The following is a 19808-nucleotide window of genomic DNA, read 5'->3' on the forward strand; positions in this document are numbered from 1 at the left end:
CTCTTAATTAGGTTGGACGGGTAGAGTTTTAACGCTAGACTTAAGACCTTAGGACCTTAGGATCTGAGGAACCAAAAGTAACTTTTTCGCCCGAACTTCAAATTGCTGAAAACGAGGATTCAACCAAAATTCTCAATATATTTTGATCGAGATTGTAGTGCCATAGAAATTCTATTTCTCCTTTGTTAGTTGCGCTGGAAACCTTGTCATAAAGCGCTTCCATTATGCAGATACAGGTAGAACAATTTTTGTCTGACCATATTTTTTTGCCCAACCTGCAATTAAAGTCATAATATATTGAGAATTTTGGTTATTTTAACGTTTTTCAAGATTTAAAGTTCTGACGAGAAAGTCGATTTTTGGCTATCTTTTTAATTTAATCGAATATTTCAATTTGGGAGGGGTTGGGCAGACTTCCAGGCTATATTCTGAGTCTTATTGGACTATTTTTGAACTTTTGGATCCTCAGATCCTAAGGTCCTAAGTCTTAAGTCTCATGTTAAAACTCAGAGTTAAAACTCTACCCTTCCAACCTACTTTAGAGCACTTACAAATCGATTGTGGTTCAAAAACTTCCCGGTGGATTTCCCTTTTTTCTCAAATATTATGACCTTGATTGTGTATGTATTTGGAATGCTATTAAAATATATAATATCCGGGTTATATATAAAAACCATTTCATTGTTACAGCAGAAGACACGAAAGACCACATCTAAAAGCAGTTTGAAATTTAGTCTTTAAAGAATGATTAAGCCCCGATGCGGGGGGGGGAGCTACTAGGGTTGGCAGATGACGGGAACTTTAAAAAGAAACCCTTAGAGAGACCAAATTTAGTGAAAAAGTGACCATTTAAGAGACAAAATTGAAAAATTTCTTTCAATTTTCGAAAAACTTCCTACCCTTAGAGAGACTTTTTTTTACAATTTTTATAATTTTTGTAACCCTTTGCTTAGAAAGAGTTCGGAAGGTGAAAAACCCGACCCTTATCCTTCGCACATACCCCAGTGACCACCTAAGTATCCCCCGGTATTTAGCTTTACCAATTTATCAAACATCGATTACTGTAAATTATTTATTGTAGATCAAGAGTGAATTTTCAAATGTAAGACATAAATACAAAATTTATCATAAAATACTAATTATATACAATAAAACATGCGTACCCCCGTTCTTGCACATTCTCCTGGAATCGGAGTTCGCGAAACTATAAAATAATGTAATCACGTGCCAGCTAAAAATGAATGCTTTAGCAAAAGGGCAAAAGTAAAATAAAAATCGAAAATTCAGTTTATGCCCCATAGAATCGAGTGTAACGAATAAGGGTTATGACCAGAAATCTTGGACTTTGTGTACGCAAATACACTCCTTCGGTTTCTAAGGATTAAAAGCGAAATAAATAAAATACTTCAAAATTTCCAGCCAAATAAATTCTTAAGCAGATTGTTATATCATAGTACTGATTGGCTTACGTCCGTATCATTTACGTCAAGTCATGAAATCACGTCATTACGTCATTACGGCTGTAGTTAATACGTCATCAACTGTTCATAGCTAGTGCTCTCCAATATTCCTGCATAGAAAAAACATCGACATATGTCATTTCACCTGGTCTAAAAACATTGTGAGTAAATTGGAGTTATCAAGATTGTTCTATGTACCAGACTGTATCTCACGTAAGACACAGAGTGTGGCAATGAATTTTGAAATTTCTGTAGATATTGGGTCTGTTTACGGACAATCAAGACCAGCGTGTTTAGATAACGACTTTGTGTTTGTCTAAATTTTTTGAGGTTTTTGCGTCTAACCAACGAGAAGCCGTTATGGAAGCGCAATAAGTCCCGACTACCCATGATTCATTTCGATCGCGAAAAGGCCCATTGTACTACTTTGTCGTGACGTGTCATTTAATGTACGTTATTTTGAATTTTCACGACGAAAAGCCCGACTATTGCATCAGTCTTAGAAACAAACTATACGTCTGCCGTTTGTAGTTTCGTGCTAAAAACGTCACAATTAAAATGCGTTATCAATGTACAAGATACGAGAGAAGGAATAATTTGACGTCAAATATTTTTTGAAAATAAAGTTTAAACAAAATTGATTTCATGATCAGAAAAAATGGCAAAGCGTGAAGATACAGAATTGTAAATAAACAAATACATAATATAATTATGGATAAATATAACTATTTTACATCCAATGGGTGTAAACAAAATACCGCCCATCCTGGCCAAGAAGAGGTTACAATGCACCGCAAAATATTTCACGTGGGCGAAAACAGCAGTAAACACCAGGGCGGCAAAACAGCTCAGACGTTATCAGAGCTCTTGAAAACCAGGCAGCAACTACAAGAAAATATTTTCGAAAGACATCAAGATTTGGTTGAATTGGAAGGAATGACAGATAGACAAGAACATAGTATACGTCTGTTGAAAGATCATATAAAACAGCTTGAAGAAGCATACAAAACAGTCGATTTAGAGATTGAAAAACTAAAACGTATACAAAAATCTTTGGTGAAGATAGATGTTGGATCTGGACCTTCTAGTAGTAGGAATTCAATTAAAAAATCTTTAACTCCTGAGAAGGAAGTGACAAATTCGAGAGAGGATATAAAATTGTTGATACAAGTAAATTCGATGAAGCAGACAAAGAATAAAAGAGGTGAGCTTTTGTCCGAGGATCCCAGGGCTTCAAATTTTAAAAATAACTTATAATCTAGTGAGAGATATAATTTTAGTGGGAAAATTAAATTTGGTGAAAACGAACGAGAATATTTTAGACAAAAATCAAGGACTGTTTCGAGAAATTATTAAAAAAAACTTTTCTTGGAGCGGGACAGTATATTTCTTTATTTTGATTTGACGAGAACCAATATCAGTTTCCTTTCAGTAAATTTTAATATTTTCTTTCAGGTACCAAAGCTGTTGACGATGATACTAACAGCATTTCAAGGAAATCCTCCAATCTGAGTGATACTGATAGTGCTCCAGAAGTTAGCAAACACCAGAAAGAAAACCTTAGTATACTTAATGAACAGATACATCATCTCCAAAATCAAGTCAAAAGTTTGAAAGCTAAGCACGAGAGTGATCGCGCGCGTTTGAAACGAGAAGTGGCTGTCAAAGAAGATTTGCGAAAAATGTACGATTCAAAACAAGGAGAGTTATCAGAGAAATATGAAGAGATAGAAGAGCAACAAGAGAAGATAAACCTCCTTGAAAACCAGCTTTTTAAGCAGAGCCAGGCTCTAGAGAACCTTACCAGAGACTTGGCAACGCACCAACAGAAGTATAAAGATACAAAACAAAAGTTGTTAGATTCTGAAATTCGTTGTCAGCACATAAGTGATGATGTATCTAAATTGATTGGTGATAAACAGGTATTGGAGATTGAGAATCAAGAATTAGAGTCAGCTCTGGAGAACACTAAAAGCTTGCTCGAAAAGAAAGATGATGTTATTGGATCGTTGCGGCAATCTGGTGATACCATGAAAACGACGGTTCGCAGATTAAGTACAATCACAGATGAATATAAAAGAAAAGAGCACAAAACCCAAGAGATTGTTGAGGAAAAAGAACGAAATATTCAACTTTTGAGAGAAGCTGGTACTGCTCTGGAAATGGAGTTCAATAGAATGGTTAGCGATCTTGAGGAATATCAAACTAAGGAGCAGATTGCTAGAGGTTTGATTCGAGAAAAAGAACATGATATAAAGTTATTGCAAAAGTCGGTGACTTCATTAGAAGCCAAAGTCAAGCGTTTGAATATGGAGATTGAGGAAAGTCGATTACTAGAAGACCGAAATGAGAAATTTCGTTTTGATCTTGAACAGAATGTTACAGAGCTTGAAGCAGATATTGAAGCAAAGAAGTCATCCGTTAAAGAACTGATGCAGAATCTGAACACAGCTCGAAAGAACCAGGAAGATTCGCAGAGGATGATCAAAGAGTTGAGAAAAGAGATGGAGATTCTGACTCGAGAGCGAAATAATCTTCGAAAAGAGGTTGAAAAAACCAAAAGAAAGAATGACAATATTAAAAAAGAATTTCATAGATTGAAAGAAAAATATATAGGTTTGGAGAAGGAGTTTAAAAATGTCAGTAATGGAAAATTAAATGTGGAAGGGGAGTTGGAGGAACTTAAGGATTGTTTGGAGAAAATGGTGAGACAGCAGGAGGAAAAATCTGAAGTTGAAAAAACTGAGAATCTGACAAAGCTTGCTTCTCGAAGAATCAAGATTAAAGGGATCAGAAAGGATTTAAATAAAGCTGCCAAATGCCAACAAATTGTTGATGAAGGATTGAAATTTGAGATTGAGAGGTTGAACCAAGTTATCAAAGATAGAGATTCTGAATTAATGAAAATGGAGGTAGATTCTAAACAGATCCAAAAAGAGTTATTGGAGGTGATTGATGAATTGAATCTGAAATGTGCTCAAAAGGAGGATACAGTTGACCATAGTGGATTTAAGACAGAAGCAGATTCTAACCCAATCGATGATACTGTTAGCAAGGGAAGTGAACATTCTAAAGACACCAAAGCTGATGATTCCAAAGAAAGTTCAGAAGGTTTTGCCCAGTTGAGAATGGATCTTAAACAAGCCAGATCATTGGTAGACGAGAAAGAAAAGGAATTGAATGAAGCAAATCTGAAAGCTAAAAAGGAATCATATGTTTTGACAAATGCAAATTGTACATTACAACAAGAGAAAACAGCTCTGGAGAGGAAGGTACTGGAGATTAAGGAAGAGAAAAAACACACTTCGAACAAATTAAAAGACATGCACAATTATTGTGAGAAAATTAAATTAGAGCTTGATACTCAATTGGCTGAAACAACGGATTCTTATGAGAAGAAAATTGTCAATCTTAAGGAAGATTTTAACAAACTACTGAAGAGGAATCAAGAGTCGGAAAAAGTATTAGAATCACAGCTACAAAATCAAACGAATGGTGATCACAACAATTCAGAAGATAGAATTCAACTGGAGGCTCTGAAGTCAAATCTGGCAAAATTAAGAGACGATCTGAGATCAAGGGATGGTTTTCAACAAACTGAAGCGCAATCTTGTGGAAAGTATGCTACCATTGAAATCAACGAGCTACGAGATTCAATGCAAAAACAAAAGCAAGATTTCGAGAAGAAAATAAAGGACTACCAAGACATCGAAGCTGCTTTAGAATCAAAAATAAAAGAGTTGACGAACAGTCTTGGCGAAATGGAATATTTGAGACTTGAGCTAAGTAATGTGAAGAGCCAGAGGGATGGTCTTCAAAAAGATTTAGCTCGTAATGACCAGGAGCTGAGAAAACAAGAGAATATCAGTGCTGGTGAAATGGCCAAGGAAGTACAGAATCTAAGAGAGAAGTTAGTGGATTGTGTTAAGGAGAAACAGGAGCTTCAAAATAAACTTGAGGATAGTCTTTTAAGTCAAAGTCTATTGGAAGAGAAGTTTGGTGGTTGCCAATTTGGAACCAGTTCTGAAGAATTTGAGAATGTGAAGAAAGAGTTGAATGCTTTAAAGGCGGAGAAGCAGCAACTCAATAACGAACTTAAAAGAGCTTTAGCTCAATTGGAGAAGCTTGGCAATTCTGGCGATTCTGAACAAGTTAAGAGGCTTAGACATGAATTGCAGAGCCTACAAACAGAAAAAGATCAGGTCAAAGTCGAATTAGACGAAAGTTTAGACAAGCAAAGATCGATGGTGACAAAGTTGGAGGAATCTGGCAAAGACTTGGAACAGTTAGAAAGACTTCGAGAGGATCTCCAAGATGCTGAACGCGATAAGCACCAACTGAAAATTGAGTTAGAGGAAAGTTTAGCTCAGCAAAGAACAATGCAGTCAAAACTGGACGAGCTAGGTGAATCTGACAATGAAAATTCCTCATCTGAAGGCATTGAAGAGCTTGAAAAACAGCTCTTGAAGGTAAAAGACGAGAACCAGAGTCTGCAAAAAGAGCTTCAGGAAAGCCATCAGAAAGTAGAAGATTTAGAGGACCAGCTAAAGAAACAAAAGTCTACCGCACATGCGGATGTTATTGAGTCTTTAAAAGCAGAGAAGGATGAGCTGGATAAAAAAATAGAAGAAAGTCGAAAATACGCATCGTTTATTGTCAAGAATCGAGAGAGTGATTACAGAGAGATAGAAAGATTGAAGAAACAATTAGATTTGAATAAGAAGAAATTGACTAAAGCTAATAAAACTGTTGAAGCAAAAACAGAAGAATTGGCTAAGATTGACGAGTCCAAGGAAATTTCAGGTGGCTCAAATGAGGTACAAAAAGAGCTTGACACAGCACAGGAGCAAATTAAGTTATTAAATGGCAGCTTGGAAGAAAAGGAGAAGCTGTTAGTTGAATTGGCTGAAAAGACATCAGCAGCCGATGGTGACCAAAAGAATCTTCATAAAGAACTAGTCGAAGCTAAGGACGAAGTCAAATCACTAACAACCAAGCTAGAAGAAAAAGATCAAAAAATAATTGAATTGAGTGAGAAATCTCAAACAGTTTCACCCAGTAATCCAGATTCAGAGATTCTTCGTCGGGATTTGAAAATGGCCAAAGAACAAGTCTCTATGCTGACTTCCAGTCTCCAAGAAAAAGACAAATTAATGATCCAGGCTAAACAAGCTGGTCAAGATGAGATGCGAAGAGACTTAAAAATGGCTAAAGAGCAGGTCTCTATGCTGACAACAAGTCTTCAAGAAAAGGATAAATTGTTAACCGAGGCAAAACAGAAAATACCTGCCGAGGATATCGAGAAGAAATTAACAAGTGTGAATAAGCAAGTCAAAATTTTGACTGATTGCGTAAGAAGCAAAGAAAAGGAATTATCAGAGCAGGCTAGTCATTTGTTAAGGAGGGAGAGAGAATTACAGCAAGATAATCGAGACACTCAGGATGAACTAAGCGAGACAAAGGATGTATTGAGGCATTTAAAAGCTGAACATGAGATTTTGAAAGAAAAACAACGCACAAGCATTAAGCAAGGTTTGTCAATTATGTATTTCATGTGAGAAAATTATGCTAATGGTCTGACTGCTTTTCGATCATCTACTTAGTAAGCAGTCAGGGGGGGGGGGCACACAGTTACTACAAGACAGTATGACACTTACTACCGTGGTGGTACTGTATTCAGAAGTTATGAAAACAGTTACTACACAGTGTAGTAACTGCTGTTTGGGGGTGGTGCCAAACACTAACGGTAGCACTTTTGGTGTACCAAAAATGAATTTTTTAGTGAAAAAATTCTTTGTTAAAAAAATTATTTTCGTTATAAATGGACGAAAAAAAAATTTTTCTCACACCCAACTTTGAAATTATGCTTTCCCTAATTATCATTAAAATGTTCTCAACAGCTGTTAACCAAGTAAATTAAAAGAAAATCTAGCACAAAAATAATCGCAATTTAGGGTAATTTCGAGCATGTTTTTGATGATATCACTCAAAAACAGGGGTGGTACCTGGAAATCTTTTCTGAAAACAGTTACTACCAAGGTGTAGTAACTGCAAAGGGTGGTGGTCCTGAAAAAAAGTGTTGAAAAAGCACTTACTACACATCATGTCTTGTAGTAACTGCGTGCCCCCCCCTGAAGTAGTTTAGAATACTGAGAATTTGATCACCCAAACTGTATTTCACAGAAAGATGTAACCAAAAGTAATATATACTTCGTTGGGAAGATATTTTTGAGTGTAAAAAATTAAGGACTAATAGTTATAACGAAAGCGAAGATAAAAATGGAATTTCAGTCCTCCAAAAATAAAATGGAAATAGCAAAGATTTCTTATACACTCTTTTTATAAGAACCAGTACATTTTTGATGAGGCTCTTTAAGCATCAAATTGTTCTTTTCCTATTTTAGGCTTTGCACCCAATTTTTACTACTTTGACCCCTAAATTGTTTATATTTTTTGGCGATTTTGAGCCGCGTTGTTCTTATAAAATTGTTCTTATAAAAGAGTGCATGTACTATGGATAGACACACATAGTGAGCTTAGTATTAAAGATGTCACCTTTTATTAATTAAATAAAGTCATCTGAATTGCACGTTTTTCACACCTTAGGCGAGTCGATAGCAAAACTTGAACAAGATAAGAATCAGATGGAAAGTGATCTCAAGAAATACAAAAACATGTTGGAAACAACAAACAATACATTGAATAAAACCAAATTGCAATTGGAAGAAGTCAAACAGGTAGGTCAATGTCCGCACTTTTTCAATCTACAATCAGTGACAAAATATGTGGCAATCTCTTGAAAAATCCCTTCCCCCTAATATCAGTGTTGATGTGAGCTTTTTCTGAACATGGTGGCAGCCTTTCCACCCATCAACATTGATACTAGGGGGGAAGGGAATTCTTGCAAAATATTTAGTCACAGATTGTAAGAAAAAGACTACTATACTGTACCATACACTCCGAACTCCGATTACTAAGACTCCCAATAAATACACATTTCTTTTATAAGAACATCCAAAATTTTTGAAGCCTTCGGATGTTCTTAATTTCTTTTGAGTTTTAAGCCTAAAAATGTTCCGTAACATGTTCTTACTTTCGCCCTTTTGTGAGTACTTTTGTCTATTTTCCTAAGAAATTGAGTGTTATACAGCCCTTAAATGTTCTTAACTTGTTTTTAATATTTTGGTCATCGAAGCTTTGTGATCTTATATAGTTTTTTTCTTATATAAAACATTTACGCAAGGAAGAACGTGAACCGACCAGGAAGACTGACTCTAAAACAGTAGGTTAATTGCAGCTGTAGACTACCCATAATCCTAAATGTCAAGTGAGAGATTAACGAGAGGTTTAAACCAATCAAATTTCTTATTATCCAATTCATAGGCAAGCGAAGAGCATACTAAGGAAAAACAGGCTCTAAAATCAGGTCATGCCAGTGAAATAGCCAATCTTCGTAAAGAAATTACAGAGAGTAAATCCAATTATGCTCAACTGAAGAAACAATACGAAAAAGATATGGCCGATAAGAGCCAGGACGACGAGGCCGAGAAAAAGGTCCAACACCTTGTGTTGGAGAATGAGAATCTGGAAGATGATAATTATCAGTTGAGGTTGAAGATTGATGGTTTGGAAAAAGATATGGTGAAAATACAAGAAAACAGGTAAAGAAGATTTATTTGTTGAAAGTCCCCAGCCATAAAATACACAGAAATATCAATCCCCATCGAGATTTCTTACTAGGTAAATGGAGTCACAAGTTTTGTATAGAAACATGTCAAAAATTAGATTTGATATTTGGTTCTTCTTTGATTTTAGTGCCCCATGTGACTGCAAGAAGAATTTCGAGTTAAAAAGTATAACGTCAGATGAATCTCTTGATTTGCGAACGACCACAGCTCGGGAAAAAGAACACTCACATCAACAGAAAAATAATGAAGTCAATTGGAATACAGCATGCCGGTCATTCACAAAAATACAAACGAAGAATGCGGAATCGAAACAAAATTGTAGTTCCAAAAACAGTGCAATGTCTACCAACAGTGCAAACTCGACTACAAATATTTTGGGTAACAAGACAATGCCGAGTCAGCAACAGCCACGGAAACCAAGACTTAAAGAATTATGTGGTTATAAATTATATAATGATCCAGACCCGAATTATCCCGAATCTGAAGAAGAACCAAGTATCGGGATCGACATGGACCCGATTGAAGAGGTTGGCCGTGAATGCAAAGTTAACAAAATTAGAAGGGTTCCTTCTTACGAATTAGCTGCTCAGGTAGGGTTTGTTGATTTTTGAGAAAAAGCAGGAAAACTTAAAACATGATTAAAGCTTATGTTTGATTCATTTAGAAAGCAGGAGGGTAGTAGAGTTACTCTTGAAGGAGGTTTAATCTCTAAGCGAAGTAAGGTATGACAAAGTCTAGTTTCCTTAGAATAGGCCCAGCTGGCACACAACGTCGTTTCAACGTTCATCTAACGTTATATGGACGTTGTGAACGTTAGATAAACGTTGAAACAACGTTGTGTGCCAGCTGGGGGCAGAACCTATAAAATCATTGAACAATATTCATTCAACACCCATCAATCTAAACCTCTTCCAACTTTTTCACATACATAGGCTTACGAAGATTATCAATATCAATTAGAGATGACAAAGAGAGGAGGCGGTCGCTGCCCATCACCTGTTATGGTACAACAGAGTGACGATGAAGATGTTGTTCCTTTTCAGGTAAGGAGATAAAAAAAGCAACTCGAGCGTTGTCTCATTAAAACAAAGATATTCTAAAGCTTCAAAGCGGTTGGCTAAAATAAAGCATCTGAAATGTGGGCGAGATTAGGAAAAAGTTATATAGGCAACGATATGGTACAGACCAGTAGAATCATATTATTATTAAGTCATATTATCTCAATATTGCCATTGTTTGACAATGGTATTCCATCTTAAAAAAAGTTCACAGTGATAACTGAGCTCGATCCATAGCGAGTTTTGGATAGATAGATAGAGTCGATATCTTACGTGGATAATGGTGAGGCTTAAGTGAATTGATATAATAACGACGCCAGACGAAAAATGTAACAGACTAGCGAGTTTCAACCAATCAAATTTCGTATTTTGATTAGCCTATTACAATTTTCATCCATCACCGTGATTATCCTGGTAATCTAGGACTTTTAGACAGTCTTTCGGTTGATCCACGGGGTCCGCGGCCAGCTAGCTCGGCTATCTAAGACCTGAACGGAACATTGGAAGGAACGGGGATTCTAACCGCGAACCCCTGGCGCGAGGCGCCGATGCTTCGAACACTCGGCCATATCGCTCCTTACATTCCATAATCAACGTAGGTAACAAATGGATACAACATTAAATTCTTTTTTTAGATTCAATCATCATCACCATACCATGATGACGATATAATGAATGTCTGTCAACCATACAAAAGTGCTTACACATTCGACCCCCCTTCAAAACAGATCGCAACAAAAATCAAAACAAAGAAAAACAAAAAGTCTAAAAAAGTCAAATCGTCAGAAAAACTTCAACAATCGTTAGCCCCGTTGAATGGGCCCTTACCACCAACTCAGGCTAGTTGTTTAGGAAAATCAACAGTACCGCTTATTGAAGGCTCCTTGGCGCCACCACAGCTTGCTCCTATTGCACCCTTATTGAGTAAGTTTTGTATTGCATATTAAATGGTTGTGGGTAAATGATCAGTATGTCTTTGCTTGATTGGTTTTTAACATTTATATTGGGTGTTCATAGATATTTTAATTTTCTTTGTCATAGCCTTGTTTAGCCTGGGTCAAACCCCATTGTAATAGTTGCTGTGCACATTTCAAAGTTTCAAATTCTAATCGCGCCCAGCCCCTTTGGGGGCTTTAAATTTAATCGGGTGGTCCTCCCTGATAACCTTTCGAGCTTGACATATTTTATTACACCTAGAATCGACTATTAGCTTCTCCTTAAAACTTTAGTGAATTAATTTATTCATTTTTTTTATAGATCCCAATAGAAATCGTAATCCAGACATATCAAGTTCTCATCAGCAACAACAAAAGCAACCTAAAAAGAAGAAAAATTTCAATCTCTCGGAAACTGGAAACCCCCTGGATGCAAAACCATTACCAGGCCTCAAAAACATACCACCCACACTAGCCCCAGTCCCAAAAATCACAAATCCAGACCACAACACATTTATAAACAAATACTCGCCATCAGTGAAAACACTAGGTCCTGTAAAAGCAATACCAGGTCCAGAACCAATATTAAAGACACAAACGGCGCATCATGGACATAACCCATATCAGGTGCCGTTTCATCAATATTTCGATAATGAAGAATACTTGAATAATGAAGATGAAGAAGATATGGAGACCTTGATTAATGACCTTGAACGAACCAAAGCTGAAATCGCCAGAGTCAAAGCTATACAAAACCAATTTTATGGTTGATTTTTCGACACCTAAAAAGTATAATTCTCCTATGAGTTTTATAATTGCAGAAGCATTAATTTTCTTTCATTAATATAATGATCTTTCAACACCTTGAGGAGGGACGTTCGAATCACTAATCAACCAAGCAACCGACAAACCAACTCACTTATCACCACTTGCAATAAATTCGCCCAATAATACCGACTGCCATCCCCATGGAATCCTCCAATCTTTTTCTTGTATTATATTTTTCATTAATTTTTAAAAATAATTTTTTTCAAAAATGTAAATGGAATTTCAAGTAAGTTCTTTATTCCGAGAAAACGCTTTTATACATAAAATCTGTTTCGCTTTTTTTCGAACACACTAGATGATGTTATCGCCCGTTACAAGGATAAGGCGGGAAAATATAATACGCACAGAGTTTACAGCCGTAGTGACAGTGTGCGCGAAAAATCGGTGGTAGACTAATGTAGACTCCGGCAAAAAAACCCGTTTGCGAATTTTCTTCAGCTTTGGGCTTATTTCTTAGATAGTGATTTGTTTAGACTATAGCATACTCTAGGATACACTAGTATAAATCAATGTGTTAAATTTGTCGTCAAAATACTCAGACCCACCGGCTCACAAGAAATACAAGAGATAAATAACTTACAATACGTGCTTTGAAAAAGTTCATCCAACTCTCAGTATCCTTTGAAGACTTTCCAATAAAGTAAAACGTTCGGTATGGTAATGTTAAACTGAAGCAGTTTGTTTTACTATCCACATCTGAATGCTCGACATCCGTTGCCATAGAGATTCGAAATGTTTTGATAGGTTTTTCGTCCTGCAAAACAAAAAATAGTTATCATTTGTGAGGTTTGGGTCGTTCCCAAACCAATATGAAGCAGTCACCCGATTCATTAACTAACGGTAGTTCATAAATAATCCAACCAAATCCACAGATATCTTATAGAAAACACTATAGATAGAGCTATTCTTATGTCTTTCTAAAGTAACGATTTCTATTGACAACGATGGTGCATTATTTTGCCATTGGACAGATTAGCTCGCTCTAGTTTTTTTTATAAGATATCTGTGATCAAATCCTTTACATTTCGATTCGTAGCAACCCTTTTGCCTGATGGTGAATAAAAGGGGAATATGTTTGATTACTTTTAAACATCCGACCCTGGCAAACTCGATTCCAATCCCCATGTAGAGCTACGTACGGTGTATTCAACAACTATTTGCAAACTATTAATGTTTTACCTTAAGGGAAGAAATTTTCGCGGAATTTACAAATCTGCGAAATTAAATTCTGTGAAACAAGAATATTCTCATGATTTAAAATGTCACCTGTAGAATTGGTGTTTTTTGGGGCAAAATAAGCCATATTTTAAACAAAAAATCCTCTCAACCGCGAAATTAAATTCCGCGAAAATTTCCTCCCTTAAGGTACGTAACGAGCTGTCTACTTATAAAAACTAATTGAGTTGCCGAGGCCTATAATCAAAATCAAAATCGAAATTCTTATACCGTGCGTTTAGCGTAATATTTCATGACGTCATTTTCAACAACAAACCAACGTTCTTTCCAGGTTTTGTGGAATACACCTCTTTTGATCATAAAACCTCGCTTTGAGTCAGGCTGTTAAGAAAATAAGCACATCGTTTTAAGATACGACATTTCTTAAGCGAGGTGTAAGGTGAGGCTTTTCTTGACGTTACTCAAGTGAGTTACGGTCAAGGGCTAGATCCGCGGCCTTTATCGAAAAGTGAAGCACGTTTGTGCACGAAGTTTTTGTAGGATTTCCTACCAAAGAAATCACGTGACAACAAGCAATTTCACTGGTTTGAGAGATGCTAAATATAGTTTGCCGCCTACTTTTTTTGATCTCGCGCTCCAAAAACAATTAAAATGCTAGATCCTATCCATCGGCACGAAATTTAAAAGGTCTATTTTTTGCTTCACTTTCTTTTGCTGGACAAAGCTTAAAGTTGCCTATCTAGCCCTTCGGGCTTTACAGATCTGTGGTTGCGGTCTGTTCAATCAAGGGCATTGGTCCAAATTTAAAGTGAGGCAGTGTCAGTTATTTCAAAAATATCAAACATAATAGGAAAGAAGGTTGTATGTTGCAGCTCAAGGTAGTCACTGTATGAAAAAATTCATTTCGAGGCTAAAAAAAGTTATACCAAAAAACCTTCATTATGACGTAATATTACATCATGTGAATGACGTCATAATACAGCTCCTTGGGTTTTAGCCTTTTGAGTGGTAGACATTTCATGATATTATAGGGTTTAGTAAACACCTTTCATATTTCGATTCCAGGGAAAATTGATAAGTATTTATACCGGTTGAGAAGGTCTTCGTTTTCTAATCTCGACAATGTCTTGGAATTTGCTGTATTCGAACAACAGACATATTGGTTCATCTGAAACAATAAAAGTCGCGTTCAGTAGAAAACTGTGATACCATAGTGTGCAAGGGGGTCAGGTCCCACCTTACCCTAAAATTTCCACCCCCAATTCAGACTCCCAGCTAAAAATGCTATCCCCACAAAAAATTATATTAATTCAAGGAATATAAAATTTAGAAAAAATTATGATTAAATTGGAAATAAGAAAAAACTAACATTAACTTTTACCAAAATCCCAAAAATCCCACCTAAAGAAATTAATCCCCACCTTAACTTGTTTCTGCCACCTAAAACCTGAAAATTTCCAAATCCCACCTGGAGGGGGGGGGTGCACACTATGTGATACTAGATTTTACACTTAGCAAAATGTTATAGCATGCAAGTCCTTTAAGGAAATACATTCCAGGTTATAAATGCATCCATTACGCTTTTTTTGTCCGATTTTTTTCCCGAGGATTCATATATTTTGACATCTATCAAGAGATAATCTCATAACAGATCATCCATTCTACGCATACCACACTCTAAAGGAATATGGCGAATACGACGTTCTGACCTGTTTGAGATATTTGGCCTGTAGTACTTCTATAAGTATTTTGGTCTAACTATTTTCCAAAGTCGAGATATCACAATTTGAAATTAGTGAAAATGGGTTCTACACGGTTCTTACGTTCTAATTCTTACTAAAAGCAAAAAATCTTGTAACTAATATATCTCGACTTAGGAAGATAGTTAGGCAAAAATATTTTGAGGTTTTACTCAAGACCGTAGAAGGTTACTACAGGCCATTATATCTTAAACCATCTGATTATCCCTTTAAAGTGAATACGTGTCAGCGCGGAGTAATCTATTCGGAGATTCATCAAGAGATGTCTAACAAATAAAGAGCTTGAGAATTTGAAGAGGTTGGAAATATATAAGTGAGAAAACAAGAAAAACGATAAAATACGAGAATTAAATAAGGGAATCTTGAGACTCAATATCAACAGATACACATTTTTTTATAAGAACAAACTATATAAGAGAACATAAGGCTTCGATGGCCAAAATGTTAAGAACAAGTTAAGAATATTTTAAGGCTTTGTGGACTCAAAAAACACCCGTTGGGTAAAAACGGTCACAAAATGGTCAAAATAAGAACGGTTAGGCTTGAAACCCAAAGAGTTAAGAACATCCTAAGGCTTCAAAAATTTTGGATGTTCTTGTAAAATAAATGTGTAACATACCAGACTCATGATTGACAATAGGTTGTGTTCCCATGTATTGAACAAACGAGTCTAGTGAATCGTATTGCTCTGGTCCGAAATAACATTGACCAGTCGCCACGTTGAATTGTAAGAAGAAATGCTTGTATGAGTCTATATCACGTCTGAAAAGAAAAATTGTTAGTTTTTGAAATATTACTGAGCATAACAGCTGGCTGCAAGGATTTAGTTAATAAGACCTTTTCGCCATTGATGTCATTTTATATGTAAGCAGCCATTTTTCATGCAAATCAAAGATTGCCGAAAACAATTTGCATAGTTTTGCATATGAATGACATCATTTTCGAAATGGTTTATCTTTTTTCAATCTATGATTTGTATGAAAAATGGCTGCTTGCATATAAATGACATCAAAGGCGAAAAGGTCTATAAAAGCATAGTGAAATAATTGATTTGATCTAAGAATCTTTGGCCCGAAGATAAGTCATAAATCGAATTTTTATGTTTGGGTAAAACCCTTTGATGTGACAAAAGTACCTTAATGCTTAAAAATAAGACAGGAGAAATCTTGAAGATCATCTATTAACTGAGAGAACTCTCAGTTTAAAAAAAAAAGTTGTTAAGCAGACCCGGAGGGACTCCCGCTTTTTTGGAAAATTTGGCCAAAATTTCGTTACATGGGGGAAAAATACCTTACAATTTCAGCCCAACTGGGAAATTTCATCCCCGCTGTGGCCGGGGGGGGGGGTACAGACACAGGGTACTGACCCATAGCCAGGTGGTGGTGTCTATTTTTGCATTTCAAAAAAGTTAGTACCCGGTACTACTTTGGGGGGGGTGTATTTTTCACTCTTCAAGCAAGTACAGGATACTATTTGGGTACTTTTTCACAGAATTTTGCTGTTTTTCAATAAAAAAAGTAGTTTGTTGTAATATTTTGACTTTTTTCAAATGTTAATTTTTTTTAATTTGAAATCTTTTTTACTCTTTTGAGAAATTTTTTGATTTTTTTGAAGACAAAACTTTTAAAATGGTCAAGAAGTGTGTGATGAAAATCAAAGGACAAAAGCTTCTGACTCCATCATTGATAGTTTGCTTGAATTATCTGTCAATTTTCAGTCTGAAAAACTAACAATAGTACCCCTCTCTTGGTCTACTCTGTAAAATTTAAGATTTTAGGGGTGGTGTGCCTATTTTTTACAGCAAAAATGAAGTAGTACCCGGTACTAAATATGGGTGGGTGGTACTAAACAAAATTTTAGTAAAAAATCAAGTTAGTACCCTATGATTTAGTACCCTGCATCTGTACCCCCCCTGCTGTGGCAAGAAGTTCCAATGGGGCTGTGAGACAGGGGTGCAACTTACTTTACAGAGACAGCGTAATGCGTGTGTCTTGGACTTTCGCGAAGTAAGAACGTCCCATTTACACAATCAACCAATAGGCTTTCAGCTTGCTCACGTGATAGTTTACCTACATACCAACTAAGAAAATAAAAGTGTAAAAAAATTTCAAGAATTGGTATAATTATTGAATAGGAGTAGAGTAAATCGAGATAAAACGCAGCTATTGGCAGTGATATCAATTCACATTTATATAGGTACAATCATGGACAAAATATTTGAGACAAAAGGAATTTCCCAGCGAAATTTTAAACACCACAAGTGATTTTTAAGGGCCTTAAACTACAGTTGGAAAGTAGAGTTTTAACTCTGAGTTTAGACATGAGACTTAAGACTTTCAGGATTTCAGGATTTAAAAGCTCAAATTTGCTCCAATAAGGCTTGGAATAAAGCCTAGAAGCTACCGAACCCCTCTAAAATCGAAATATTCAATGAAAGAAATTGGAAGTGCTATAATAGCAATTCTCGCCCGAACTTTAAATTCTGAAAAACGTTAAAATACACTAAAATATCAATATACTTCGACCATGATTGTAGTTAAAGATTTAAAAGCCTTATTCTCCTAACCCTGGACAATAACCATCTTGAAAAGTTTGAATTTGTTCATTCTATACCTAACATTAGAAAGATCATTATACATATTCGATAATCAAACTATTTGAGAACATTTTTAATCATTCAGTCGACAGCTCCTCCAACAGCCTCCAACGACTTTTCCAGTATCTTCGAAAAATTTTAATTAGCCTCTCTCTATGACGAGTACTGAGCCCCCTTGGTTTGAAAAAGGTCAATTGTAAATATCGCATAATTATGTAATAATATCATCCCAAAAACAACAAGCTAGATGCTGAATGGACCTACCTGATGATGAAAGTTAGATAGCAATGCGAGGAGAAAAATGAAAAAAAATCAGTCAGAAAATATAGCGTTTAGCGAAAATGCATAACGCAATAAATTCATCATTGATTGTTGATGGGGGGACAGGGGAAAAAATAAATAGAAAGTTCTGGTCGCAAAAATCAGTTTTATTGACAATTGAATCATGCTTGATGGTGAGCATTGTTATCAATAATGTTTTTGTGTAAAAAACATAGAAATGAATATAAGGAAAAAATCCAATGAAAATCTGCAAACACGGCGATTTCCGGCATTTTCAACCGGAAAAATATTTTTCTCAAAAATCGAACTCGGCCATGTTTTTGGCATTGTTAATACGCATCTTTGAGCAAAAAATCAGAAAAAACCAATGATAAAACCAGTTTTTCCGGGATTTTCGGCCGGAAAAAAATGTTTTTTGAAAATCGGGCTTCGCCACATTTTAGGTATCGTCATTTTGCATCATTGTGCAAAAAATCAGAAAAAAGTTATGACAGGATTTTGCGCAAAGTCCAAAAAACCCTATTTTTAGGCAGTTGTTGGCCCAAATTTGCCCAAATATTTTTTTTTCGAAAATCGGGCTCCGTCACATTTTAGGCATTGCCATTGTGCATCATTGTGCAAAAAATCAAAAAAAAATAACGAGTCAACATTGAGAAAAGCTATATTTTCTTATTTGGTTAAAGGGAATTTCCCCAAAATACGAAAATCCGTTTTTTAAGGCGAATAAGAATTTTCCGGGAAAAACCACTTCAGCCATTCTTTAGAGAATCTTGCCCTCCATCTTTGTCCAAAAATCAGAAAAAAGTAATGACAGGATTTTGCACAAAGTCCAAAAAAATCTATTTTCAGGCAGTTTTTGGCCCAAATTTGCCCAAATATATTTTCTTTCGAAAATCGGGCTCCGTCACATTTTGGGCATTACCATTTTGCATCATTGTGCCAAAAATCAGGAAAAACTAATGAGCCAATCTCGAGAAAAGTTGGTAACTAACGGACGAACAGAGGTTAATTTATAGGACCTCCACCGGGGTAGGTCCAACAAAAGGGGATTAAAAGTTAAAGGGGATTACAAGTTTGATTTGATCAGGGTTCTTAGGTATATTTCATTTAAAATTTGATACACGTTTTTTTATAAGAACAAACAATATAAGAACATTAGGCTTTGATGGCCAAAACATTAAGAAAGAGCGAGAACAAGTTAAGAACATTTTAAGGATTTGCAGTCTCTCTAAAACACCCAATTAGTTTGGAAAATGGACCAAAATACTCACAAAATAGTGAAAAAAAAGAACACATGTTGAGAACATTTTTAGTCATAAATCTCAAAAGTTAAAAGAATCTAAAGCCTTGAAAATTTTTGGATGTTCTTATGAAAAACGTGTATTCGATTCTCAATATATAATTCAGGTTTACCTTATTTGATCTATTGATTTGATGGCTACTTGGTTTCGATTTCTGATGACATTTAGGGTTCCATTGGTTTGAGGTATCACATCTGCATAACCCTTTCGAATGTTGCAGTTACTCGTTGCCATTAGTGACCATTGTTTTTCTATTGTTTTGTTGTTGTAGTTGCTATGGTTCTATTGTTATGGTTAGTGGGATAGTCTTGAATGTTGTTAGTAGATTTTTTTGGTTGTTTTAGAATTTCTAAAAAGAACGATTTAAAATTTGAATTAATGAAGTTTTTGGGGTAAAAGGATAATATTGAAAGAAATAAAATTAATCGTGCAAAGTTTTGATGACAGAATATTAACTTTTTTATTTTATGTAAATGACAGAATATTATCTTTTTTATTTTATTTAAATGTATAAAATCTTATATACAATAAAGAGATAATTTGTTTTGAAAATTTTTATCAAAATATGAAAATCATTTTATAAAAATTATTATTTACAAGTAAATGACTGCTTTTTGTGAAGATTGTGTCATAAAAAACATTCTGTGATTTAAAAATTACTTCATTGTGAGAATTTAAAAGATTATAAGAAAAAACTTTGACATTTTGGTTGCCAAAGGAAAAG

The 19808-nt window shown here is 35.4% G+C and overlaps 2 protein-coding genes across 2 annotated transcripts; one reads left to right on the forward strand and one right to left on the reverse strand.

The window, feature by feature from the left end:
- Positions 1-1074: 1074 nt before the first annotated feature.
- On the reverse strand, positions 1075-19431 carry LOC136801916 (dual adapter for phosphotyrosine and 3-phosphotyrosine and 3-phosphoinositide-like). The gene is made up of 7 exons (XM_067058599.1): positions 19197-19431; positions 16869-16985; positions 15525-15667; positions 14234-14313; positions 13416-13526; positions 12550-12723; positions 1075-1570 (listed from the first exon to the last, which is right to left on the reverse strand). The coding sequence occupies exons 1-7, from the start codon at positions 19316-19318 to the stop codon at positions 1538-1540; spliced, it is 780 nt and encodes a 259-aa protein (XP_066914700.1). The 5' UTR covers positions 19319-19431; the 3' UTR covers positions 1075-1537.
- LOC136801755 (putative leucine-rich repeat-containing protein DDB_G0290503) lies at positions 2349-12516 on the forward strand. Its single transcript, XM_067058418.1, is given in 9 exon segments — positions 2349-2621; positions 2624-2657; positions 2916-6992; positions 8067-8197; positions 8844-9121; positions 9276-9738; positions 10081-10191; positions 10842-11130; positions 11464-12516. Coding segments are annotated over 9 exon segments (6057 nt in total). The 5' UTR covers positions 2349-2396; the 3' UTR covers positions 11913-12516.
- Positions 19432-19808: the final 377 nt, after the last annotated feature.

Source organism: Clytia hemisphaerica, unplaced genomic scaffold (assembly GCF_902728285.1).
Source record: "Clytia hemisphaerica strain Z4C2 unplaced genomic scaffold, Clytia hemisphaerica genome assembly, whole genome shotgun sequence".
In the NCBI taxonomy this organism is placed as follows: domain Eukaryota; kingdom Metazoa; phylum Cnidaria; class Hydrozoa; order Leptothecata; family Clytiidae; genus Clytia; species Clytia hemisphaerica.